The 27,595-nt window shown below is 43.3% G+C and overlaps 1 protein-coding gene across 1 annotated transcript in view; it reads left to right on the top strand.

The window, feature by feature from the left end:
* The window catches only part of TTC34 (tetratricopeptide repeat domain 34), a 554,282-nt gene that overhangs the window by 46,656 nt on the left and 480,031 nt on the right, over nt 1-27,595 (top strand). Inside the window, exon 3 of the mRNA XM_086920058.1 lies at nt 24,003-24,228. Coding sequence (XP_086776184.1) covers nt 24,003-24,228 — 226 coding nt within the window. The remainder of the gene's footprint in view (nt 1-24,002; nt 24,229-27,595) is intronic.

Below are 27,595 nucleotides of genomic sequence, written 5' to 3'. Positions count from 1 at the left end.
TCGCTGCCAGAGAAACAGAATTCTATATAGAAATCTCAGATGACTCCTGGCTGTTCAAGACGCAACTTTGTCAATATGTTTATAGTTTAAAGAGCATTTCTTACAAATACATTATGAGATGGTATTAAACTCCTGTCCTGGTCGGCCGAGTACATGAGGTACATGTGGCAGCCTTGCAAAACCATGCAAATTGCTTGGAAGGACATACTGCCCCTGATCATCGCAGTGATTGAACAGAAAATAGACCCTCTGCCCCTTATTGTTTGACGGTACAGGAGATAACTCAGGGTACCCATTTATCATCTTAACCGTCGTTCTCACAAGTCATACACTTGTTTCCACAATGCTCAGTATTGCATAAATGATTAAAAATCCACCCACACGGTCTATGATGTGGCCCAGGTTGTGGTTAATTTTTGTAATGGAAAGGTTGACCCCAGTACTGGGAAATATTTAAATTACGCCTGTGTTATTTGCATAATTTCAGGAATTTCACATCATGCTTATTAAGCAAAATTACCATAACGATGGCATTATGCTACTTCACATAATTATGTGCCATTATCACCAATGCACAGGAGCAACATAACGCTCCTAATACATTGGAATTGTTGCTCTATTTTTAGGATGAAATAAGTCCTAGCCTCAAAATCTGGCACAAAGACACATTTCATGCTAAATAAAATCCTGCTCCATGTGACAGATTTTCATTTCTCGTAGTTTCTGTAATGCCACGTAATTTTGCACACCCTACTGCAGAGTACAGGATAAGATAAGTAAGTTTAAAAAGCATTGTAATAGATGCAGGTTGCCACTGTAGGTGCTCTGGTTGCATGTCTGCGGTGTTGTATAGAGCATGTTTATGCTGGCCCAGTTTTCCTTCTCATCAACAAATGATTAATTGCTCTTACTGTTGAACTGATGTGGATGATCTTTACTACCTCTCCCTTTGAAAGTTCATGGCGTAAACCTCTAATGTCATACATGTCCTCTATATTATTTTGTACTCCCCTATGGTAATAAGCTGTATCAAACAACTGTGATTACTAATATCACATACATGCATAGGTGTGACTTGCTCCCGTACCACCAAAATGTTAATAAGGTCTTAAAAAGAATTGACCGAGGATCTTTTCAACATCGTCACAAAGTTCATTCCCCTTCCTCTGTCTCTCTCTTTATATCTTAAACACCAAAAACAGTGAGAAAGTGTCTTGCATCTTGAATGACAAAATAAAAAAAGGAACTTTGTTTGTGATGCATCCAAAAAGAGGTATACCACAGAAGACTTTACCCCATAAACCCATCAACAAATGGGCATCATGAAGGAGATAACACATTTGACTTGGTAAATACTGTAACAGTTCCCACACCAACCTTTCTTTTATTTGCGGTTTCTACACTGGCAGATATGGTAAAAGAAATAGGCCTGTCGCTCACATCTTAGCTTGGTGCAAGATAGCATCAGTCTTTCTGGTCTTATGCGTCAAAGTTGCTATCATGAACACTTGATAGATCAATATACAATTTAGGAGCCAGAATGACCCATTATTTCTAGTTAGCTGTAAGTCGTTAAGCAACTACCAATGTTTATTGCGCAGTCTAGAGTTAATGCCACTTTAACCGCCATTGACCAGAGAACGCTCTGGGCAGTTTCTTCCAATTTAACAGTGGTCAATAGACCTTGATAGTAGCCTTAGAGGATAAAGGGGTTATCCAAGTACAGTTTGATCATTGAGACTACATAATACATGTCTGAGTCAGTAACTTTAAGTTAAAAGATTTATTACAAATATAAATCAATCTCAAGAACATACTATAAAAATACAAGAATATCAAAGGATGACCAGTCCAAAGCAACATACAAAATTGGTCCCCAACAGCAAAGAGCCTATAAGAATTTATGTAGCAGCTATGCAGAAAATTAGGAAAAGGATTTGATGACTAGACAAATGGTTTCGATCCTTCTCCCAATACATGTAAAAAAAATTGCAGCATCCTACACTAAACTAAGGATAGGCGAAACGCTATTGAATCAAGGAAGCAAGAAAGGTGTATGCATCAGAACCTCTGAAGACATTCTATAGGTAAGGAGTCATGTTTATTATGAAGCCACAAAATCAGAGATGTCAAGAGGAGTCTGTACCTCTCCAAATCTTAAGGGAATCTGACTAACTCCAAGGTGTGCTCACTAATTAGAATGCACAAAGAACATCTGTGAAATATGACCTCATATGCATTACAGAAGTTTTCCAGTTCACCCGGCTCCCCGCGCCTCCCCGGTCCACCAACGGATTTCTCCCGATTGTTGTGGAGGGTGGAGCGGAGCTCCGAGCACTTCCGGGCTAGAGGGGAGGAGGGGGCGGACCTCACCGGCAGAGCCCTACAAAGGCTGCCACTCGGCACTCGCACAGCGGAGGCAAGTAGAGACAGAGCAGCGACTGCTCTCACCGGTACCCTGCCACCTTTTTAAAAATATTGTGATACTTTGATTTTCAAAACTGTATTTGAGCGATCTTTGGATTGAAAATACCTGCGACTTTTAAAATACGTGCAAAACTCACCCGCACTCCTACCTGCACCCTTTAACACCCGGCTCCCCGCGCCTCCCCGGTCCACCATGGGATTTCTCCCGATTGTTGTGGAGGGAGGAGCGGAGCTCTGAGCACTTCTGGGCTAGAGGGGAGGAGGGGGCTGACCTCACCGGCAGCACCCCATTTAACCGGATGATCTTCACCAGGCGCAGCGGACGCTCGCAGCGGGCTTGCCCCCGGCGTGCCAAAGGCACGCCAAAGGCAAGCCGTCTGCGCCCGTCCGCACCCGGCCGGGGCCAGGGGCCAACCCCCTGTCTGGCCGCCCACCCATGTTAGAAAATACAGCCCTCGCCTCCTACGCCAACTAAGGAGGGATGTAGGCCCATCATGTCACTCTTCCTGGGACCCATCAAAACAACACACCATCTGCTGTCACTGCGGGTTCCAACTATCACCTATCCCAACAATACAACCCTCACAATACTCTATGCTCTTGCTCAACTGTAGGTCCCTTCACAAACACACCCTGGAGATCTCTTTATTGATAGAGGACATAAACCCGGGCATCCTCTTTCTTACAGAGACTTGGCTGCACGAACAATCAGAACCAGACCTTGTTCAAACCCTCCCTTAAGGATACCAAATACTGCGCAATGACCGCAAAACAGGAATAGGAGGTGGACTTGCAATAATCCACAAGACATGTTTTGAAATAACTAGCCTCCCCACCCCTGTCCCAGACAATGAAAGTCTACCCTTCACAATAAAATTTAGTCCCACAAATACGTTTTCGGGTATACAATTCCTTCCTGGCCTCGCACCAATCATATCAAACAAAGTCTAGACGCCCTCGAACTATTGCAACGGGTCCCTGGGCCCACCCATCAAAAAGGCCACCTCCTGGGCCCTATCTTCAGTAACTGCCCTGACCTACAAATTGGAAATCTCTATCCCCTCCCCTGGACAGACCACTTCCTTATACCTTTTACGTGGACCCCCCCAACCACCACCCATTTAAACCCATAACAATTAAAAAATCCCGAAACTGGTCCAAACTTCCCCAGCCAGAATGGCTGGAGAGCCTTGAAACAACCAAACCGCCCATAACCTCCAACCCCATAGAGGGCAATGAGAATTATAACACCTGGATCACTAAATCCCGCGATTTGGTGCTTCCACTCAAAAGTACCAACCCCAAACGCGGGAACACGACTGCCCCGTGGTATACCACCGACCTACGAGACGCCAAACGCAACTGTAAAAAAATTGAGAGGAAATGGCGCCTTGATTACTCACCAACTGGAAAAATAGCCTACAGAGTAGCAATCAAAATCTGTAAAACTAGCAATAAACTAGTGCAGGCAACATATTTTGAGGAAAAAATCAATAAGGCAACCTCAAAACCTAAGGAAATCTACCGAATAGCGAAATCACTCCTTCAACTGCCAGAGACACCCAAGGAGCACAGCGATATCCAGGCTCACTGCGACGAATTAGCAGAATTTTTCCTCCGTAAAATAGAAACAATTAATTCTTCTTTTACGCACCACACCCCCTGGCCAGCTGCTCTCTAGATCTAGACCCCGTGCCACCTTCCCCAGCAACACTCAAACACCTCCCTCCTTTGGACCTCAACCATTTAGAGGGAATTATGCAGCAGGTTAGATCTGGCTCACCAAATGACCCGGCCCCTCCGCGGGTTCTCCTCCCGATCGCCAGTCACATCTCACCCACTATTCTGGACCTGCTCAACACTTCCCTTCACACCGGCACCGTCCCACCCCCTTGGAAACAAGCTATGGTCAAGGCCCTTTTAAAGAAACCGAGCTTGGATCAGAACAACCCCTTCAACTACAGACCCATTTCACTATTACCCTGGCTCAGTAAGCTGCGGGAAAAATATATCAACTCTGTTGTGACAAACTTTCTGGAGTCAAACGCTATACTTGAGCCTTCCCAGTCGGGCTTCCAGCCCCTCCACGGGACAGAAACGGCCCTGGTTGCAGTGACGGAGGAGGCGAGAAGGATCTTGGACAACGGTGGGTCGAGGGCCATCATCCTCCTTGTCCTTAGTGCTGCCTTCGACACTGTAAACCACAACATCTTACTCCACCGTCTCAGCAGGGTGGGCATCTCAGGAATGGCAATCACTTGGTTGAGATCCTTTCTCACAGATCGCTCCTGCCAGGTATTTGAGAAAGAATACACCTCCCCCAGCAAACCCCTGAATTGTGGGTGCCACAGGGCTCCTCCCTAAGCCCCATTTTTTTAATGTCTATATGAGCCCACTAGCTGAGGTCGTCCGCCCCTTCGGAGTGAAAATTGTCACCTATGCGGACGACACACAGCTAGTGGTAGCGTTAGACACCCCGTTTGCCTCACACCATGGCCTATACAAATGCCTGAAAGCAGTCACATCATGGATGACATCATCTTGTCTAAAATTAAACTGGGAAAAAACTGAGATTATGCTCCTGGGAAACACCATCGACAAGTCCATTGACCCAATCTGGCGCCCCTGCCTAGGATGTCCCCCTCTACCCAAAGAACAAATCAAAAACCTCGGCATATGGCTGGACAAGGCACTCAACTTTAATCACCAGGCCGCCAAGCTATCCGCCATCTGTTTTGGGCTCCTGAGACTGCTGCGCAAGATCCTCCCCCTCCTTCCTTTTCACTCAAGACGGATCATGGTGCAAGGACTTATCCTATCTCGTCTGGATTGTGGGAATGCCCTATACCTCTGGGCTCCGCAGTCCACACTAGATAAACTCCAAATTATCCAGAACTGCACAGCCAGGACCCTCCTCGAAATCCCCCGCCGAGTCTCAGTTAAAGCCCGACTGAAGGACCTCAATGGGCTCCCAGTAAAATCAAGGATTGAATTTAAGGCCATGTGCATTGCCCACCGATCCTACTGGGGAACAGGCCCCTCCATCAATCTTCCCCTAGTAAACGCCTATCACCCAAACAGACAACTCAGATCCGGGACCTCCTACCTTACCACAGTGTCTCGAATTAAGAGAGCTAGGTCCGGAGGCCGCTCAATCTCCTACAACCTGGCCAAGATCTGGAACACGCTCCCCCTCTCAATCATATCAGAGCCCAAACTACTGACATTCCGGGGGGCTACTAAAAACCTGGCTTTTTAACAAACATGTGTAGCTCCCAGCAGCTCTGTCTTAGCTCAAACCTCCACAGCGCTGGGACGCCTTAGAGTAGCCATCGCGCTATATAAATTATCTTTTCATTTCATTTCATTCATTCTCACTAATCTCTGGTGAATGCACTGCATAAAATGCATTTTATCGCATCACCTCACAATCTCAACCTGTGGATTAATATTAGCAGTCCAGAAAGTTTCTGAAAAAGAAAAACATTAATATGTACACACACATATATGTCAAAACGCACAAGTGATGCACTTTCAATGCCTTTGGTGCACCATAGCTCATTGGTATTATTGCGTCACATGTTTTTTTTGTAAGACGTTATTAGTAGCATAGAGCAGTACACAATGCGGAGCCTACAACCCTGTGGGCCGGCTGCAACACTTCAATACATATAAAAGAAATAACATGAGGAACTGAGAGAAGGGGAAAGGGACAAAATAGTGATTGTACATATCTCGTCTGACCATATCACCAGATTAATTGGCATTGATTACGTTGTATGCTTCTTGCATGCTCACAGCTCAATTTTGCACTCCAATGACGTCTCGTTTTATCTTTTTATAACTAAAGAAGTTAACTCTGTAAATTCAACAGTTCCTATCCGTTTGTTCCTGAAATTTCGCTAAATCGTTAGTATCTGCTGTGCGGATATTCATGGTTGTCGCGGACAGACCCTGTGAGTGTGTCATGTGGATAGAATTCGTTGATACGTTAGTTTTCTTTATCCGTACAGTGATGCATATCACCTACCTAGAACGGTGTGCTTCTGCCGATGATCAACGCGTTAGGTAAATTGTAACATAAATAAATAGTATAGCCTAATTGCACTTTGAGTAGATTTGACTTACATCAGGATTTATAGCAATGAGGTTTGTGCAGTTGTGCTCCGCGGAGATGCAGTATTGTGCAGGTCTTATGTACCCCCGTTTGTAGGTTTATGTGTTCTCAGGAGATTGTGTATTGGCGTCCTATGGGAGGTGGCATGTAAGTTTGTCCTTTACGTGTGTCCACCTCATGTCTAGCTGACATATCGTGGTACCATTCAGCATGTCGCATAGTCCGGGGTTTCGAGCAGGGTACGCGTCTAGGCCCCTAGACTATTACATTCTACATTGTATCTTGTATAGCGGTTTTAACCTGTCATAGCCATGTCTTAAACCAGCTCCAACCGGGGAGCAAAGTACCCAAGGGGTAATCAACTATGAAGTAACAGTACGGACATGTCAGGCGCCCGCATGTGCGTCCCAAGTGAAACGATCATGAAGGTAATAGCTGTATATACGAGAAAGGAACCTTGGAAATAGATGAGGGGATATTATACGGAAGAACAAGGGGGGGGGGATGAGTGTATCTGGGGGAGTGTGGTTGTGAGAAGAACTAGGAGATTGTCGTGTCGTGTCGTGCTCTGTTGGGTCGTCGCGTGGGAGGGTGCCCGGACCTGTGGCTAGCGTGTGGGAGGTTTGTTACAATCTTTATGCAATGTGGCAGGGGGGGCCAAGCTCCTCCCGTCATGTAGGCACAGTGTCACCAGTGCCTTGCGTCACATGAGTACATAAGGCCAAATGTAAATATATATGTGGCCTAGCCAAACGTAAAAGGATGGAGCCAGAATGAAGCCACTCCACCATGTTCTCCAGAATTTCCAATCAGTTCCAGACCTGCACTTTAAACATTGAAAATGTCATGCCTGATTCCTGAGAAGCAAGCAACATATGGAAGCTGGCTTGCATGGTTCACAACGTTATTCATTTGGGAGTAGCAACCTTCCTGGTACTAATTAGTCTTCTTAAAAGTCTCCCGCTGACACTACAAATAAAAACTGCAATATTAAAAAAAAGTAAGATCTCTAAAACAAACATTTTCAAGGAATGCTGCTTAAAACTAATATACCATCAACCCGGCTGTTAGAACAAATCCCTTGCACTAGAAGTTTAAGAAAGAGTTGTAAAGTCTTACTTTCCCAGCATCACAGACTATGGTTGCCGGGTGCAAGCCAGTCACAATGGAGGCCATGATGTAGGTGATCAGGAAGAAACTCTGTATCAGGAAAACTGTATTATCGTATCAATGTTATACTGAAGGTGGTAAACCCACACACTACCTCACTGAATCTCCTCGAAGCTCACAAGACACCAGTCTTTCCTTATAGTTGCTGGTTCCCCCCCATTTTATCACTCTTACCTTGTAATGTAAATTGCCATGTTCACCAGTATTGTGATACTCTTTGTAACTTTTCCTCTGTATTTTATTCTACCTTCTACTCCTATGTCAAGTGCTCTGCTGTCTTGATGGCAATGGTTCACTCTCAATAAAACTGCAAAAAAAGTAAATATATAAATAGCTTTCATACATGTCATTGAGTTATTATGGTACCAACACTTTGAAAGATTGCCAGTTATTTTGGATGACTTTCAAATCAGCACAGGTATATGCTAGGCCATCTTCTACAACAGTAGCAATGTGTTTGGAAAATTCAATAATATTGTGGCCTAACTAATTAAGATGGTCTATATCTGGTGACATTTTGACAGACATCAATTGAGCGAGCCCAACTTTACCAATTGGTGAAGATAAGGGACTTTTTATAGTGGGCCCTGATATCTAAGCAGTAATTGCTTGCTCCTGTAGTGAATTAGTGATCTTAGCAGACACAAGGAGATGATGGATGGAGCTCTGTCACTTTTCAGACACTCACCCCCAGTCACTATTAGATCTGGGTTGAATCCATCACCGTTCTTTAGTTCACTTCACCACCCAATTCCAGACTCAGCCATATGAAAATCAGTCATGACCCTGTTCCTTATGGGAACCGTCCAACCAGAACTGCCAAGCCAGGTCTTCCCAGGACCGGAAACAAGCATCCTGGGTCCAGTTTCGAAGAAACACCCCTCATCAGCCAGGCTAGCTTGAATCCAGTGGCAAAGTGAGCAAGGGACCCACGACAAGGCATATCCTGCCAACTTAGGGCAAACAAAACAAACACAAGGTGATGATGGTTGTAGCGCTGAAATGTTTCAGACACTCACTCCAAGTCACTATTAGATCTGGGTTGAATCCATCATCTTTTTTTATCTCACTTCGCCACCCCAGTTCAGACCTAGCCATATGCAAATCAGTTTTGATCCTTTTCCTCATGGGAACATTCCGACACGAACTGCCAAGCAAATCTTCCCTGGACTGGAAACAAGCATCTTGGGACCGGTTTTGGGGTAATACCACTCATCAGCCTGGCTAGCTTGAAACCAGTGGGAAAGTGAGCAAGGGACTCACGCCTGGGCATACCCTGCCAATTTAGGGTGAATAAAGCAATCACAAGGAGATGATGGACGGAGTGCTGAAACATTTCAGACACTTACCTCCAGTCACTATGAGATTTGTGTTGAATCCATCGTTGTTCTTTAGCTCACTTCGCCACCCCAGTTCAGACCCAGCCATATGCAAATCAGCCTTGACCCTGTTCCTCATGGGAACATTCCTACCTGAACTGCCTAGCAAGGTCTTCCCTGGACCAGGAACAAGCATCCTGGTAGCGGTTTCAGGGTAACACCCCTCATTGGCCAGGCTAGCTTGAATCGAGCGGCAAAGTGTGCAAGGGACCCACGTCTGGACATACCCTGCCAACTGAGGGCTAACAAAGCAAATACAAGGAGATGATGGACAGAGCCCTGAAACTTTTCAGACACTCACCCCCAGTCACTATTAGATCTGAGTAGAATTCATCATTGAATTAGTGATCTCCTCCAGAAACATCATCCTCTTTCTATGTTTTAGGTGCTGACTGAGGCATGGTAAGGTCTTCAGATATATTATATTTTGTATTTGGAGACAACAGAGCTCTGGGTGTGAACAGATGGTACTTGGCTGACTGTCTGTAGAAGCAGACCTTAATACCCCTCATCCCTTTTTAGACTTGCACCTCCTATGCCAACTTTTCATTTGCAATCCTTGATATATTTTGGGAGGAGAGAGGATGTGGCTAAAACTGGGGTGTTTTGGCTGTAGGTTGTGCTTGCGCTGCACATTACCAAACTCAAAAACCTATGCTTCTCGCTCTGTATATTTATTGCTATGTAAAAATAATGTGTAGACCATCAAACCCATATCTAGGAACACTTCCAGCTTCCTGAAACCTGGATACATTGTCACTGAAAATCTTCCCAGAGCACACATCCATATTTCAGGTCTGTGCTTTCATCTAACAATCAGTGTGTGCAGCCATCTGTCGTTTTCTTTTACATTCATTGAACAAAAGAGATTAGAACATCGGATGTTCAAAAAATTGGAAGTGCTTAGAAAAAGGCTTCATTCGAGTTTAAATCATTTTGAATACCTAAAAAAATCCTATGACATTGACTCCCCCTCATTCCGTTCCCTGCTTCACCCTCCATCATTTTAGCAGCCTAGTATCAGTTCCTGCAGTGTACTATTGCACTACCTCGAGTTATACTAGCATTTCGACGAATCCCGAAACACCCACAAACCTCTTTCCTCCTTTCTGTCTTGTTTTTGCTTTTTTTCCCTCCTGGCTCCTCTTTCCATTGATCCTGCCTTCTCATCACCGTGAGGCTTTATTATGGTGGCTTAAAGTGCTGTACAAGTGTACAAGCAAAATAGTTTAACATAACCACTCCAATTATTTGCGATTGCCAGATGTGCTGGGAAGCACTGTTAAGGAGATATTCACCCACTGCCTTGTATAATCGGGGCTTTCAAAGTGGCCTTAAGGACAGTGGCTGGGTTAGTAGTCAGTATTTTAACCCCTACTGGCACTCATTGTGTGTCTCCCCGTAGACACTCATTACAAGTTAGCCATTAAATTCCATTATGTGAGGTAACTAAGTGCATCTTCTACATTACATCATATCTCTTGCAAATTTTAAAATAGATCTCTCATCCCCTCCACCCCCATCCGATTCAAACAAAAGTATAACGTGCACATCAAAAGACATGATTTTGCCCTTTTCACAGGCGCATTCTGTTTTGGTGCCTATCACACTCAACGGGGTACTACAATATTTTCCCTTTCTTATTAAATTCAATTGGCACCCTCAATGGTCATTAGTATCAAACAATTATTAGCTTTTCTCTCTGGTCCCATATTCTCCCTGACTAATGGAAGAGTTATATGCTGCTGTGGTGCCATTGCCTGCCTTGTGCTGCTGTCTGTGCTCTCTGCTACTCTCAACCCTTTTTCCATTCATCCTCCAACATTTACCATCAATATTCAAGCTTACAATTCACCCCCCAGCCAGTTGTCCTACCAGCCATGCAGTCTCCATGCATACATTCCAACCTTTGAACAAACTATTCTTCTGTTCACGACTTACTATCCATCCACACTCCGCTACCCTTCACCCATCCACCATGAGTTCCCACCTACCTTCCTTTTATCCCTCATCCATTTACCCATTCATCTATTACCACTTGCCATTCATCCACAAACTAAACACCAGTCAATCTGCATACCCATTGTGCATTTTCATAACATCCATCGAAGGACACACACACTATCCACTCACCCATATATATATATATATATATATATATATATATATATATATATATATATACATATATATATATATATATATATATATATATATATATATATATATAGTGATTAACCAGACAAACAATTCACACACACACCAACCATTTGTCTATCCATCACATTTGACCACTCCACACAACATCCATCTACTCACACATGATCATCATCTATCTACCCCATGCAGACTCCCCCCACTCACATCATTTTCATTCAACCATGTCTACCCCTATGCCCCACCCATACATTGTTTGGTTACTATCTTCTCTACTTCAAGCTCATGCATTAACCATTTAATAGTCATTTCTTCATCAGCAATTCACAATTCATCATCTATTTATTTATTCATTATCCAACTATTATTTCACAGTTTCCATTGCAGGGTTTCTCAAACCTCAATCTCTTCCACTGGTTGTGTGGACCTCTGATTGTCGACTTGAAGTGTGAGAAAGGAGATATCAGCAATACATTTCAAATACAGTGAAACCAATGTGGCTCTCTAATAATGACAGGGAAAATTCTTTTTATCCCCTTCACTGCGGGGTGTTTCCCCCTGCTGTGTGGGGGGAGAGGGGCCACGTGCGGCGCCACTGTGCTTGTGGCGCCCTCAGTTCGTGATGAGGCACAGTGGAGCTGCACTCATGACGAGCTGAGCTCATCACAGCCACACCCGTTTTTGAACGTTCAGCACAGCGGGGTAATTATCCCTGCGTGCAGATGTTCCAACGGCCGTGACGAGCTCAGCTCGTCATGAGTGCAGCTCAACCGTGCCTCATGACGAGCTGAGCTCGTCTTGAGCACTCAACGGGTTAAACCCTCAGGGTTTGATTAACACATTGAGTTCAAGTTACAAGTTAAGTCAATCAGGAAATTTGACCGAAAGAAAAATATTGTAAGAGCCATACATATTGATATGATCATGCAGTCTGAATGTGTATATTATCAGAAAGAATATGCAAAATAGAATAGCATACAGCAAACAAAATATCACCCAAACAGGTTCCATAAAGGAACTTCCCTAATCTAAATAAAATATTGAAAGTACAAAAGGGATATTCTTTGGATAAGATGTCAGCATCAGATGAACCAAGTTTTAGGTTCAAAGGGGGGGTATACATTTTCAAGGATGAAGCTCTACGCTCTGGGCAGGAGAAATCAGTTGAAACGAGAAGAAGGAGCCTCTCAGCGAAGTCAGGACAGGGTCTGCTCTACTGTTCTAAAGGTAACACAAATAATGTATGGAGGAGGATTCTAGAAGGCTTCTTCTAATCAGCTTTCGCCAAGCAAACCAACCTAAAGACAGTGTTCTCTGGGTAGACTCCATGGTTCCCAGCTCTCAATCAAAGGAATACCCACCCGGAAGCCTTGTATTTAATATCGGTACAGTCTGCCCAATACAGACGTGTCACTCCCACATCTCCATCTTTATATCCAAGGCCAATTTCTAATTTAAAAATGTAGTTGTCTACTAATCTAATACAATGCAAAATGAACTTATTGTAACTTAACAAGCATGTTGAAAAGACAGCTGCGAAGGAGCGATAACAAAACACTTGCAAAACATTTTATGAAAATGCAATGTGTGCATTAAGGTCTACTAACTAGTTAGGCCAACATTAGGTTCAGAATTCACTCGAAACAAGTATGAATAACATAGGTGATTATATTGAATACATTTAGGAAGGATATACATTTCCTTTTATGATAATCACTTTTATTATACTTCTACAAAATATACGAGTGTCCCTCATCGAAATGGGTACACAGCCCGTCACTTCAATTGATTAATAAAATGCATACATATGAATTAAGTTAAACTCACGCTGAGTATAATATTTTATATTAAAGGGGTGGGGCAGTAAATTATGCTAATCTATATTAAAATCCCACAATCTGAAAAAAGAGATCTTTTGGTATCCATCAATCATCAACCAACCCAGAAGCTCTAATAAATGTCCAATGTACTACTGCTCAACATTGAACCATTGTAGTTGAACAACATGAGACAATGATAGTCACAGTTTAACTGAAACTAAACATTGTCAACCCATTTTTAAAGATGACCCCTTAGTTCTGATAAATTATCCTCTGAACCCCAAACTTCTACATACTAACCTAATCCTGGAAGCAGCAGTAAATGATCAACTACACAAATGAGTTTAACTATAGCAGCTACTGAGCATCTTCTAATCTGAGTCCTGATCTGCAAGGTGTGGTGGTACAGAATATTATTCTCAGAATATCTTCTGGAATAAATATTGTGTTCGAAATATTGATTACAAAAATATTGCCCCGTTGACATTAACAATAGACAATCTACACCCAGGGGGACAATTTTGTTATTAATATTTTAGATAAAATGTTTATGTTGGATAATTATTCTGTGTGTGATATTCTTACTCACAATCCAAGAGGAGCTGAGTCCGTTTGGGCAGACAGTGGAGCGACTCGCCTCTTCACATATGATGAAGGCAAGCACACTGCCTGATTTTCCTTGATTTTTCGGTAGTTAACATCACCCACTACCATGACACACTGCTGGCCAGATAAATGGGTTGGGGGTTTCAGGAAGAGCTTTACATTGAATTAGTTAATTACAAGGTTGCCAAACTCATAAATTGTACATGGGATCTTCATAATTATAAATAAGACTCCAAGTTTTCCATTTGTATGTATTTTTACAGAAGACTACCAAGAGAATACAATCTCCTCTTTATTTATTAAATATGGAAAACTAAAGATAATAGAACTTCTTGTGAGTGATCTTTAATGCTGCTAGACCAATAGCTGTGTAGACTAATACACAAGGGGGAGATTTACTAAGATTTTGTGCCGTGTTTGTGTCACAAAAGTGGCTCAAAACGGAGCAAAGTCTTTTTTTCCTAATTAACTTTCCAGCGCTAAACTGGTTTAGTGCTGGAAAATAACGTAAAATTATTTGCGAAACTGCGCATTGCCCTGCTTCACATTACTGTGCTCCATGGGGGCATACAAAGGGTGGTGCGTGGGCATTCCCGAGCAACCATCCATGGTTTATCATGCTAAATCCACAAGGAAGGAGAAATGCTTTACTTTCTACCTCCTTTTTCCTACTTTGCATGCATGCTGTTATGTTATGTTATGTTAAAAGCATTTTTACCGCGCACGTTCACCATGCGGTTTCATGGCGCTCCTGACAAAAACGGAAACTTGGGCGGAGGATTTACTCAAATGCTGAGTGAAACAGAAGGGTTTTTAACAGTCTGCGAAAACAATCGTAGCTGGGGCAGAGGCGAAGTGCTGCTGGGAGGGAGTTTCAAGTGGTGGGGGCCATGACAGAGAAACTCAAACCTCCATGCTTTTTCCGTCTGGTTTTGGGAACGACAAGTAAATTAAGAGATGCTGAGCGGAGATCTCTGTGGGGAACATAACATGTCAGGCAAGAGGAGATAAAGGCGGGGGCTAGATCTGATAAGGCTTTAAAGATGGTGCATCCAAGCTTGAAAGTGCAGCGTTTGGTAACAGGGAGCCAATGGAGGCTACGCAGAAGGGGGGTGACGTGCTGATGTTTCGGCTGGTGGAAGATCAGGCGGGCTGCCTGGTTCTGCACCAGTTGTAGCCTGTGAAGATGGAATGCTGGAATCCCCACATACAGAGTGTTAGCATAGTCGAGTCTGGAGGTAATAAGAGCTAAGATGACAAGAATCAGGGCATCTCTGGTGAGGAACCTGCTGATTTTACGGATCCTCCTTAGATGGAAAAAACAGGATGAGGTGACTGCGTTGATTTGTGGCCTCATAGAGAGGTCGCCAGAGATGACCACCCCCAGACTCTTCACAGTGCTAACAGGACTAGGTGGCGCCCCCAGTGATGAAGGCCAGAAAGTGGAATTCCACGGATTAGTGGGACCCCCCACGAGTACAAGCTCTGTTTTTGTGGGGTTCAGTTTCAATTGGCTATGAAACATCCACTCTGCAATATCGAGCATGGTAGACTGAAAGTTAGAACGGGAGGAGGGAAGAGAATCAATGGGAAAGATTAACTGAAGATCGTCCGCATAGTTGAAAATAGTGACCGGGGTATTACGGAGGGAAGCTAAAAGGGGCTGTAGATACAAATTAAACAGTAAGGGTGATAGCGCGGAGCCCTGAGGGACCCCGCAGGTTAAAGACGAGTAGGGTGCAGAGAAAGTAGACAGGTGCACAGCCTGAGTCCGGTGGTCCAGGAAGGATCTGAGCCAATCGAGGGCCACCCCCTGGATGCCGGCATTGTTGACACGGTCGATCAAAATAGTATGATCGACCGTGTCAAAGGCCGCCGACAGGTCCAGGAGGACAAGGGCCTGTGAGATGTTTTTGTCGGCACCTTTCCTAAGGGCATCCATGACAGCCACTATGACCGCCTCGGTGGAGTGGAGGGGTCTGAAGCCCGCTTGTTGTGCATCCAGGAAGGAGGAGTCCTCAATAAAGGTGCTCAGACAGCGGGTAACGTATGTCTCCAACATTTTTCCCAGATAGGGAAGGAGGGAGATGGGTCGGTAATTGCTTGAGGTAGTGGGATCAGCATTAGTTTTTTTAAGGATAGGTATGACAGCTGCCCGTTTGAAGGAGCACGGGACCTCCCCAGTGGCAAGAGAGTTATTGAGCAGGGCTAATGGGGGACCAGGGCATGCCAGAAAGGCCTCCCTCAGAATCTGAGGGGGGCAGCAATCGTTAGGGGAACCTGATCTAACTTTATGAAGTAGCAAAGAGAATTCTTTTGGAGAGATTGGAGGGAACTCTACCAGTCGGCTAGGGTTCATGGAAGAAAGAGGTGGAGGAAAAGGGGATGAAGGGGAAGGAATGTTGTTTTTGATGGTAGTGATTTTGTCTATAAAGTAAGAATTAAGGGAATCGCACAAGATTTGGGTCGGTTGGGGTTGAGGTGTGACCCTATCAGGCAGGGAAAGCTCGTTGACAATGGAGAAAATATCTTTTGCTTTAGTGTTGGAGTCCAGTATTTTTTGGGAGAAGTAGGCTGTTTTAGCTGATAGGATGGATTTTTTGTAGGTGTTCAGAGATTCTACATAAACAAGTCTAAGCTGGGGATCATAATTGCGCCTCCAACGGCGCTCTGCCTGCCGGAGAAACCTGTCGGAAAACCACAGCTGAGCTTCATGAGGACGCTTGGCTTTAATAGTTTTGTAAGGGGTAACTTTGTCACAGGCGGATAACAGCCATTCTTCGAGATGGACAGCCTGGTCAGCCACCGAGATCGAGGGTGTGGGGACGGTGGAGGCCAATAAGGCATGAAAATCGGTCATGTTAGCTTTCTTCCAATTACGAGCGGGTAGGTTGTTAATAGGAGGATGGGGACGGGATATAGAAAGATAAGGAGAGAAGGATATAAAGCAATGGTCGGACCAAGAACTGTGTAACACGTATGCAAAGTGAGAAAAGCTTTCCCTCATGTCTAGCATAGTATGGGGCATATTATCAAGGGGGTTTATCTCTGCTTTTTTGGCTTTAAAAGCCAAGAAAGCGGAGATAGAATTATCTCCCTATTACCTAGTTGTTGCTAACACCAGTTAGCGACAGCTAGTAGGAGATAGCGACCATCTTGGGCCCCGCTTTGCATGTCAGTGATATTTATCACTAATGACATGCAAAGTGGGCGTGCCAAGATGTTAGCGACTGGAAACAGTCGCTAACATCGCTATCTCCTATTACCAACTTTTGGAGAAATTCGCGCTAAGCGCGAATATCTCCAAAAGCTAACACCTGCCCCTGAGCAGTTCTTAGCCATGTTATCCAATGGGAGGTGGATAACATGGCTAAGAGCATTAGCTCGGTAATGCATGAATATCGCTGACTTTTCAGCGATATTCATGCATTTCGGCTGATTTTTATCGCTTAGGCGATCTCCCTTGATAATAGCAAGGTTCCTAAGCGATAAAAATCGCCGGAGCTCGGCGATAAAAATATCGCCGCTAAACCAACATAGCGATAATTATCGCTAGTTGTTGGTAATATGCCCCTATGTTTTACAGGAAGGTTACCCATCCTGTACAAAACCCATGCTACACTCATGCACACACCCTAGCGAAACGGTGCTAAGGTGTGTGCATGGTGCACGGCAGCTGAAATCAGTGCTGGCGCAAGGGAAAGGGGAGAGAGAGCCATATCTTCGAAAATATGGCGCTCTCCTGCTCCCTCCCTGTTGTGCAGCCTCGTGGGGGGCTGCGCTGCATTGCGTTGAGATTTTGTAAATCTCCCCCCAGGAGTTATAAAAAGGACACATTTTCCTAGTGAAGCTTTAGTCAGTTACAAATGTGCATGTGTACTAAAATGCTAATGTCGATTTGTGCATTGCAAATGAGTGATGATTAATATACGTCTTTTTATAGCAATGAAACCTAAGAGGCATCCAACTTCAAGTGTACTTTGATCAGTTAAATAAATATAGAAATATACTTGTTGCAGGTTACTTTTTCACAGAGCACAGACTAAACATGGATAAACACAGATTAAAATAGCAAAAAATAAAAACAAATAATTACAGACAGATATGTCTAAAAAATAAATATCATAAAACTGGGATCCCTAACATTGATTTGTTGCACAGGAAGAGCGTTTGTGAATGCTCCGCTTTAAAATCGGAAATCTTAGAACTCTCCACAAGAGGGCGCAAAACATCCGTAGAATCCCTTTTCTCCAGTTTTCAAATATCTGCATCATTATCTTGGAGCCAGAAAGCTCTATAATTAAGAACTCAACGCTAAATATGTTACACTAATTCTTGCAGCAGAGGCAGTTTGCAAATGCTTACCTCCTGTAATAAATATATGGACCCGATACAACTCGCGTTATAATGTTGCTTGAAAAGCAGATTATTTGTTTCAGTGCACTGTCCATCGCTGCTTCATTAGTGGATGTTTGTGTGCCCTTCATGAGGCAATTTTTGGTATCAGTTTAGGCGACTCCTTCCGCTTTGTGCCACTGTTACGTTGCTTGGTCAGTAAGATTGGAGGTGATGGGGAAGGGAGGGGGGGCGGGGGGGTCAGGTTGTGCAACAATCCCCCAGACATATAATTTTGAGATACGTTATACGACAAGCAGGGTGCATGAGAGGGGATTAAGGGGCAGTGGAAAGGGGGAGGTATGCATCTTAGAAGTAGAAAGTGAGGTAAAGCACAGTAGTTTGTAAACTATTCAACATTAGTGAGAATTTCAAAACTGAGGAGGGGGGAGAGAGTGTGTGCGTTTTTTGTCTGTGAGTATGTCAAAATTCCTGGTGAAATCTGAAAGACACATCACAATACCCGACTGAAAGCACTTCGACCCAACTATTTACCATTAAATACATTTATTGCGGGGTGGTGTAACATCCCAAACTCCAACCCCTGAAGCTACGCCCCTAGTGCCACAGTTGTATTTATCAAGTAAAATGGGCATCGGAGGTTAAGAGGTCTCATTATGAAGTATGTGAGAGCACTGTATCTGGATATTTGTTTATTTTTTGACAGTTTTTTAGAGCACCTACTTGGCCAGAGGGCGTTAAAGCACTTTACAACAGAACCAGGCTTTGTTGCACTTTATTTAGATTGCGCCTTCGAGACCTATTGTATACTTTAGTATACTTCTTTGTGGGCTTAAAACCCACCCACTGCTTTTCATTTGTTTTTTTCAGTGTCCTTTAAAAATCCTTGCTTGCTACTGGTCAGTCCTTCCTCTTTGTCCCTCTTTTTTCACTTTCACTTTCGTTCGTCCCACCGAACAGGGACCAAGTACTGTATATTTACACTTTGGTTCTTTGTCTCTTCGTTTAGGAGACTGCTTTATTATTTCAGGCCCATAGCTTCTTGCATTTTATTGCAGCATTCATCCCTCCCACCTCCTCCCATGTCGCTGACAATCATTTGTATTCATCCCAAAGGCAGCTCCCAGGCCCGGCTTCGAATAAAGAGCAATTTATTATTGTGGCGTTAACTCTGCTCCCTTGAATTTCCTCGTTGGGGCAGCCATAACCCGAAAAGACCATCTGCTGTGCTCTGATTAGAGCTACTTTGATGTGGATGCCCTGCTGCTAGGTGACAGCAAGCACGATGTTTGTATCAGCATGGTCCCAAAAGTCAATTTAAAAACAACACCTGAAATGCAACTCACAAAGACAGATATTTCCCGTGAATAGCAAGAAACAGGCACAAAAACGTACATACAACACTGCAACAGAAGCTCTGGGCCCCACAAGGACATAACAGGCATTGCCTCTTTAATAGGTCCCTCAAAATCACCCTTGCTATCTTCATCTTGTCCTTCCTGTCCTCCCTTCCCCGCATTGATACAAGCCTTGCAGCAAGCAGCAGCCATCCATTTTCTGCAGGCCGCTGTGTATTTCTGTAATCATTTATTTGTTTGTGTGGTTTTAAAAAGCGCTAAGTAGGTCCACAAGCTTCAGAGGGCTTTACAAGTGAACACAAATATGGGTCAGAATAACGGAGAAGCAACAAAGAGAACACACAGACTTAGCATAGGTGTTTACTTCTGTGTTGCTATTTTTAGTAAGGCACAATTTGTTCTCATGCCCTTTGCTTCTGCACCAAGTACTACCCCATGTCTGCTCCAGTAGAAAAAGGCATTCTCTGGACACTGCATTCCTTAGAACAGCCCGAAATGGCAGGTCAAGTGAGAGTGTGCGCTGATCTGAAATGCTTCACTGAGGAGAAGAATGAGACCAAATCTCATGCAAATTCCCCAAAACCCTGTTTCATTGCATCATCGTCACCACCCTTTTTTTCGCTACCCCTCTTATTTGGAATGTTAGTTTGAACTAGAGAAAAAACGGGGTGAATCACTTGCCAGTGAAAAAATGACAGTATTTTTTAAAATGAAACACATATCTGAACACAGACAGGCTTGGAGTGGTCTAACAAAGCGGCAGCTCTTTTTAGTGCAAACTTTAAGGGCGGTCAGTATTTATTGCCTTGTTACAATATGCTATTGTGCCCTATGCTAATTAATGCCCTGGTGGGACATGTTATTGTTTCTTCTGTTTCTTAATGCCCCGCTCTCACAGTTTTGTTATGAACAATGTGCCCTGTTATGTTTCGTACACTTAGCCCCCTCCCCTTTCTTCATGTGCGCATGTCTCTCTTCCTCCCATCCCCCTATCCTGCCTGCCTGCCGGGAAGCTGGTCGGGGAGGCCTGGCCTCACATTATTCCTTCAGCCACCAGTCTGTTTTGAGGTGCTGATGAACGAATATTAAAGGGTCTTTAAGTCAGAGGCGCTATTGCGTGGGAATGGAAGTACACTTCCCTGCCCTTTGAATGCCTCGCCAGAGACCTAGTGCCATGTGAATGCACACCGGGTGGCGGCCATGGCTACTTACTATATAGGAGTGAGTGTTTTTATGTAGCCTTCAGTGATAATCAGGTTCTGTAGCCTATGTTACACTTGTGTGTGTTTGTTTCCATTATGCTGCGGTTGTGTTGAGTTTTTTTTGTGTGTGTGCTTGAGCTGGACTGGAGTCCATACAGGGACGTGTGATATTGAAGATCAAATGCTCTTATGGCGTGTTTGAGGTACTGTGTCCTTGCACAACTCCTATGACATTGGAAGTTAATTACCCATGCTGTGTCTGCATTGCTGCCCAGTGGCTCCATGTAATGCCGGTCACTTGGCATAGCAAGCCTCCTCCGCTCTTACCTGCAGCCTTTGCGGGACGGCAAACAAATGCAGTAATCACCAGCGACCCCCCCAGCTCTTAACCTGCGGCCGCCAGGGGGCAAAAGCGGTGTCCCCCGCTGGCAGCGAAAGGTGATGTCACTGATGTCACTTTTGGCAGTTCTCCCCGTTTTGCCAATAGAACGTTGTATGCTGAGATGTTTTAGCCTATTCAATGTTAAAAAATAAAAATAAATGACACAGAATTCCAAGTGGCTTTTTTTGCTTGCCGAAGGTGTCACTCTCTTGTACCAAGGACTTTTGGTCTTATTTAAACTTAAAACCAAAACATAAGTTTGACTGAGACAAAAGTCACAAACGCCCTTCGTGAATACCGAATATTGTAAAGTTAGACTTTCATCTCAGTTCACCTTTGTGAATCATGCCCCTCATGCGAGCAACACAGGTCAACCTACCCTGGATTCCATCAGGTATCTGTGGTTCAAAAATGTACAGGTTTGCTAGATTTCCCTAGGTGTCAGCTGAACCAGGGCCCAACATTCACAGCTATCCTCTTTGCAAAAAAATGACAAGTTTTGAGTGGAAAAATGTGACGTAGCCATGTTGTGTTTTGGGCTGTGTCCTGATGCTGGCACTAGGCCTATCTATAAAAGGGAGGTACCATTTGAATAAGGAGACATGTGGCGACATAGAATAGTGGGCCATTCGCTATTACCCGTTGGATTTGCTCCTAAACTCCATATCTTGAGCCTATTTAAGGAATACATAAGTTTCCTTGATATCCATTTTTCACTCTACATATTTCACCATATGAATTGGTTCATACCTGGTACTCAATGAAAAAAACACTGTTTAGTACATCTCAGTTATTGGCTCTAAGAGATCCAACAAACCCTATGTATCCCCTCAACCAGCAGGGTCTACCAGACGTTATGGAATATTGCTTTTGTAAATAGGCAACTGTGACACAAAATTACTGATGAAAACCTTTTCCTACCTATTCTCATTATTTCTCTATTTCAAGTTAGTTTCTTTGGGAAAACCTTAAGCAATCTGCTCATATGAAACTTGCTGAATTCTGAATTTTGCCTACTTCTAAAAATCTATTGCTCACCTGCTTCTCCCATGGGTTTCACACTGGTTTCCACCATAAACTGGAAGTAGATTGAAAGCACAAAAAATAGGAACTTTGGCCCGCATGCATCAAATGAAAAAACGGTCGCAAACGGGCAGATTCTCAGAATCTGCCACTTTGCGACTGGTATGTTTGCATTTGGGATGCATCATCCCAAATGCAAAATCGCAATTTAAGAAATCGCAAAATTGCGATTACGTAAATTGGGATTGCATTTAAGGAATTACAAATTGAGATTCCTTAAATGCAATGCGTTAAAGTAAAAAATGTAGCAATTTCGCTAATAGGAGTCGCAACTTACCATCAATTTATACTTGATGGTAATTTGCAAAAACCTTGAAAAATGCACTAAGGTGCAATTTTCAAAGTTCCATTTTACACACAGACATGCCCTTGGGGCATGTGTGTATGCAACATGTACTCATATGCCGATTTCAGGGGTGCAACAGGGTATCCTTTTGGAACCATTTCACCCTTGAAATTGCGTGCACAATTTGCGCGTACCTATTGGGTACTTGCAAATTCCGAATGTGATTCCCATTTAATCCTATGGGCCTTTAGGCCCATAGAATGAATGGGAAGACATTCCTTAATTGCGGAATGTTTCGAAATGGCAATTTTTTTAGCGATTTCTACATGCATAGCCTTTTGCGATTCCTTAATTGCGATTCCTTAATAATCGCAATTAAGGAATCGCAGAAGCCTACCTTGATGCATGTGCCCAAATGGGCTTCTTTTTTTTTTTAAAGCCAAAACTGTGGAAAGAATGTTGCTTTTTTGTTTCAGCTCTGCATGTCCCAGAAAGCTGGGATAATGGCAACTTTAGCGCACACAACTTTTTATTGATGCCATCTTTCGGGAAAACCAGTCCTTTTTTGAGGCACGCTTTTTTCCTATTGCTCCCAGAAATGTCAGAATGTAGGTATATTTCGGCCATTTTCTCGATCCCCTCCAGGGTATTCCACGAACCATAGGAACCTCAAGACTCTCCAAGATGTTGGAAAAAAATGACACCAATTTTGAATGGATTACTCATGTGGAAAAGAAGGTTTGGATCCCTAAGCGCCAACTGCTCTAAATAGCCAAAATAGGGTTCAGCAATGGAGGGTGGAAGAGCTCCAGGAGTTAATAAGTGCATTTATATATGATTATTATTGATTATTGCATTTACGCACAAAATCATGGTGCATAAACATGTGGTTTGTTAATCTTGAACCTCTGACCAAGCCAATAGACTTACTTTATATGTTTGTATGACCCTTTGGTGGTCAAAGGAGATTACATAATTTCATCTGTGGTATTTTCTATCTGCCTAATGTATATATTTGTAAATTTAAACTAGTACTTAGTAGTGTGTGTGTGTAATAAATGTTTGTTTCCTTTTTATAAAAAGAAATGCTGACTGGACAACAAAGTATTGAGTGTTAGTAATGCATGTCAGCAAATGGTGATTACTTGCCCACACCAACTCTCCAGAGAAGGCCTTGGATTGCTCTGCTTTGCTACCCCGAGAGAGTCAAGGCCTACAATGGGGTACTTGCTTCCCAGTAGGGGGAAATTGTGTCCCTCTTACTTGTGCACACTACACAACTAATAACAGCATTTTCTACAACCTCTTTTTTATCTAAAGAATAACACTTTACAGTCTACCATAGACATAGCTAGATTGTATGAACATTTTATATAAGACTTTTATGAACCCCTATCAATAAATGTTCCTTGTGATAACCAGCTAGTTCTACAATATCTAGGTATGTTTTAATACACTTCCTGAAGGTGTCTAGAATTTAGCATCTGAGGCATTTTCTGCGGTAAACATACATTTTGTATTTTTGGGGGGAAATATATGGAAAGCTTGTTTTTTATGTTCCACTATTAGTTCATTTCTTCCTTGTAATGTATTCAGAAATTGATTATGAAGATAATTCAACCCCTTGATCTGCAAGTTTATGTGTTTCATACACTGCAGTGATGCTTCAGGGGTACACCTCCTTGCATCCCTTCTGATGGAGCTGGATCCTGGGGATGAGGTCTCCCGCATCCTCTGCACTGATGCTCTGTACCAGCTGGACCGAGTGGAGGAAGCCCACAAGATGCTCTTACTGACCCTCAGCGGCAATCCTCAGCGATCAGCGGTCCTGGCCAGGCTAGCCCTGTTGCAGTTCAAAAAGGGATTCATATATGACGGGAATCAGGTAAGCGGACCCTATGCTTGAAAAGAGGTTGCAAGGCAGGCGATTTAGTTAATATAGTTGAATTATTAATTTTTACAGCAGATTTTTTCCAGTAATGTTAAAGGAAAATGTCCTATATGTGCCACCATAGTAAAATGTATATTAATAATTTGTTAAATGTGAAATCCGTGTTTAATGTAAACATGCATCATTATGAAAAACAGTTCTCTACAATGCATTTGGACCAGGGAGTCCATTGTGTTAAAATCTATCTTATTGACAGAATGAGCCATCGTTAGGCACAGGGGATTTTTCTTTCATGAACTGTGAAATCAAACAGCATTTGCAAAGCAATCGGTCTCGCCTTTGGGACCTTATTTGTATTTAGCTATGCAGCACATTAGCCTGGGGGCTGCAACATCAACTGTTCTTTAACATGGAGCGATGAGCACCAAACTGCGTGACTCGCCAGGTATGGAAACACATGGAGAGAAATATTGCCTTTCAGCGGGAAATGATATAGTCCAAAAATCTCTTTTTAATATAAATACAGGGCCTTCGATGGTCATATCACTGAAAATACAAGATTTGAAAAAAATATTATTGTCTACGGGTGCTCATGGAAGACAACGTTTTCTATCAAGAAAGTTAAATAGAAAGTCCCTAAGCAGAAAGCAATTCTGGTATTTTGCTGACCTCTGCTGGCCGTTTTCTATTAAGACAGTTACATAAAGGCAGTTGCACAGAAAAAAAGTCCCTAAGTGGAAGCAGACAAGTCCTAGGGCTGATCTCCTGAGCCCACGAAGTACATACACATATAAGTATATACTAAAGTATGCTCAGCCTAAAAATGGAGCAAACTGTTGTTTTCCACATTCGCCAAATTTTGCTGGTTTGTGGTATTGTGGTCTACGGTGGTCCACTGATGTATGTGGGGTGGAGTTGATCAAAAGTCATACATTTCCATAAAAATTGCAATATTTTGCAAAATCCCCAGGCGTGATAGGTTTATGAAAAATGTCAAATTTGTTTTTTCCATCATATTTCTTCCATGGCAGAGTAAGCATCTTTGACATTTTTTCAGGATGTTTTGCTGATCATGAACCACAGGAGTTTCTTCATTACTGTCTTTCAGAGTGGGGACAACAAATGGGAGTTAATAGGTTAATAGATCCAGGGGGTGAGGATAAAATGTGCGTGGGTTCATCAGCCATCAGCAGTATATCAATAATCGAGGTTTTCAGCCACATTCAAACCCAAATTTCAAACATATGATGGGGTTCCCTGGGACTTTGACCTGATGATACAAATGCTTCATTGTAATTGATCCAAGGGACTATTTGCCCCATAACTAATCATTGCTGGCACAAAGAAATGGCACCCTGACATCATACTTCTCTGTCCCAGTGAAGGGGCGTCAGAAATGGAATGTAGCAAAAATGCCAGGGGTATGTAAAACAAATAAAATCCACCCTTACACGGAAAACAAAACCCTGTAGAATAGTGAGACTCCAGCAATAAATTCTGCTATCTTTCAAAAGACAGAAATATAACAAGCTGTAGACAAAAATTTCCCATCACCTTGCGGTTCAGAAAAAATATTGTTGACATCATAAAATGGTTTAAGGAGCAATTTCTTTGCGTACATGTTTTTGCCCATACCTAAACTAGACAGCAATGGGAATGAATAGAATAAGTGGGCATAACACAATTGGAGTGCCTCAGCTGTACTTTGGGGGAAGTATTGCTCGTCAGAAGTTGTTGTGAAAAGCTGGAGTGATGGAAACTCTGGCATTAACCCAATACCCGCGGCGGAAATTCCGCTGCGGTGCAGATTAAATAAATGTTGGGAGTGGTTCGGACGGCCCCCGGCCGTCCTACGCACACGTCCACTGTGACGGTGGATGGCCGTTGGCCATCCGAGGCATCCAAGGGGTTAAAAAGACCGTACTCCAAAAATACAAAACTCGACATGCAAGCCCAGCCTCTGTTCCCAACAACTGGTAAAAGGGTTACAACGGCTAGACCGGTCGACCTCGAAGTTGGGAAACGAGGGTTCGAGTCTCGGCAGAGACGCTCAACATCATGAGATTCTGGACAAATCCCTTAATCTCCCCTCGCGTACCAAAAATGAATGTGTCCGTCTGTAATGTAACTGGTGCTCATGTGAATCTCTCTGATACATTCATATCTATTTAGCTCTATATAAGACTCTAAAAAAAAAAACTAAAACAATTTACTTATTGGTAATTCAAGTTGCATCCTAGGTACGGGAGAAGGGTGGGCCACACTTACTCACATCCCAGCACTCAGTTTGCCCCAAAGCATCATAGTAAATGCAGTGCATGATAACACTTAATTCAGTGTCAGGCTTTAGTTTTTCACCCTTGTTGGTGCATGGGTAGCATGAAACCACTACCACCACTACCAAATTCACACCACAGTCGGAGGGACAACACAAACACAATTTACCCCAAAGAATTTAAGGATGGATAGGGATTGGGTTTAGCCTGAGATTACCGATTTACAGAAATGTCGAGCTGCAACAACATCATTTGGGTGGCTTAGTATCCATAGGTCTTAATGCAAGCAATGGAAATGTGTCTGATGTTCTCTTGTTGAATAATATAAGGAAGCACTATGTGGGGTGCAACTGGCCCATCGCAGTCCGCCACGGCACCTCCTACACTAGTGACAGCTACGCCACTGAACAGCATCAACTGCAAATATATCGACTTGCACAATTCCTTCAAGGTTTTTGATGTGGAATTAGGATAGTCGATCTATGATTCCTATATGTACTTACCTTAATAATAGTGGGCAAGTGTGGTCTAATTTGTTGTGTCGCAGTGCTTAATTTGATTTGGTGCTCGGCACCTGCACCTAAATATCAGCACCAGCACTTATGACAGTCTGCCACATGATGGCGCTGTCTGCCTAGTTTGGGATGAGCACACCAACAGCTGTTTATTAATTAACTATAGATTATCAATGACTTATACCTGCCACCCAAGCCATTCGTATAGGTTTTGGGACCTGGAATGACTTGCCACACTTGCTAGAGTGGTTGTTTTGGTACCGTCATTAGTCATTGGCAGCGCTGGCAGGGTGCAATGGATGGAGCAAACTGCAGTGGCCACCTGATGAGGACCCAGGCCCTTATTTAAAAAATATATAAATTAAGCACCATTTGCGGGTAGATATTTTGGCATTCAACCTCGCATTGTGATACATTGCATAGACTGAATATTGCCAAGGTGCCTAGAGGTGCTCTGACAGGATATGGAACACGATTTCATCAAAGGTAAATGTTGCTAAAATAGTTTTGCAGACGAAAATACATTTCCAGAAGTTTTGGAACGTCCTCCAGTGTGAGGATACACACTGG

The sequence above is a fragment of the Lissotriton vulgaris genome, chromosome 5, assembly GCF_964263255.1.
Source record: "Lissotriton vulgaris chromosome 5, aLisVul1.2, whole genome shotgun sequence".
Classification (NCBI taxonomy): Eukaryota; Metazoa; Chordata; class Amphibia; order Caudata; family Salamandridae; genus Lissotriton; species Lissotriton vulgaris.
This window is presented reverse-complemented; position numbering and strand designations above follow the sequence as displayed.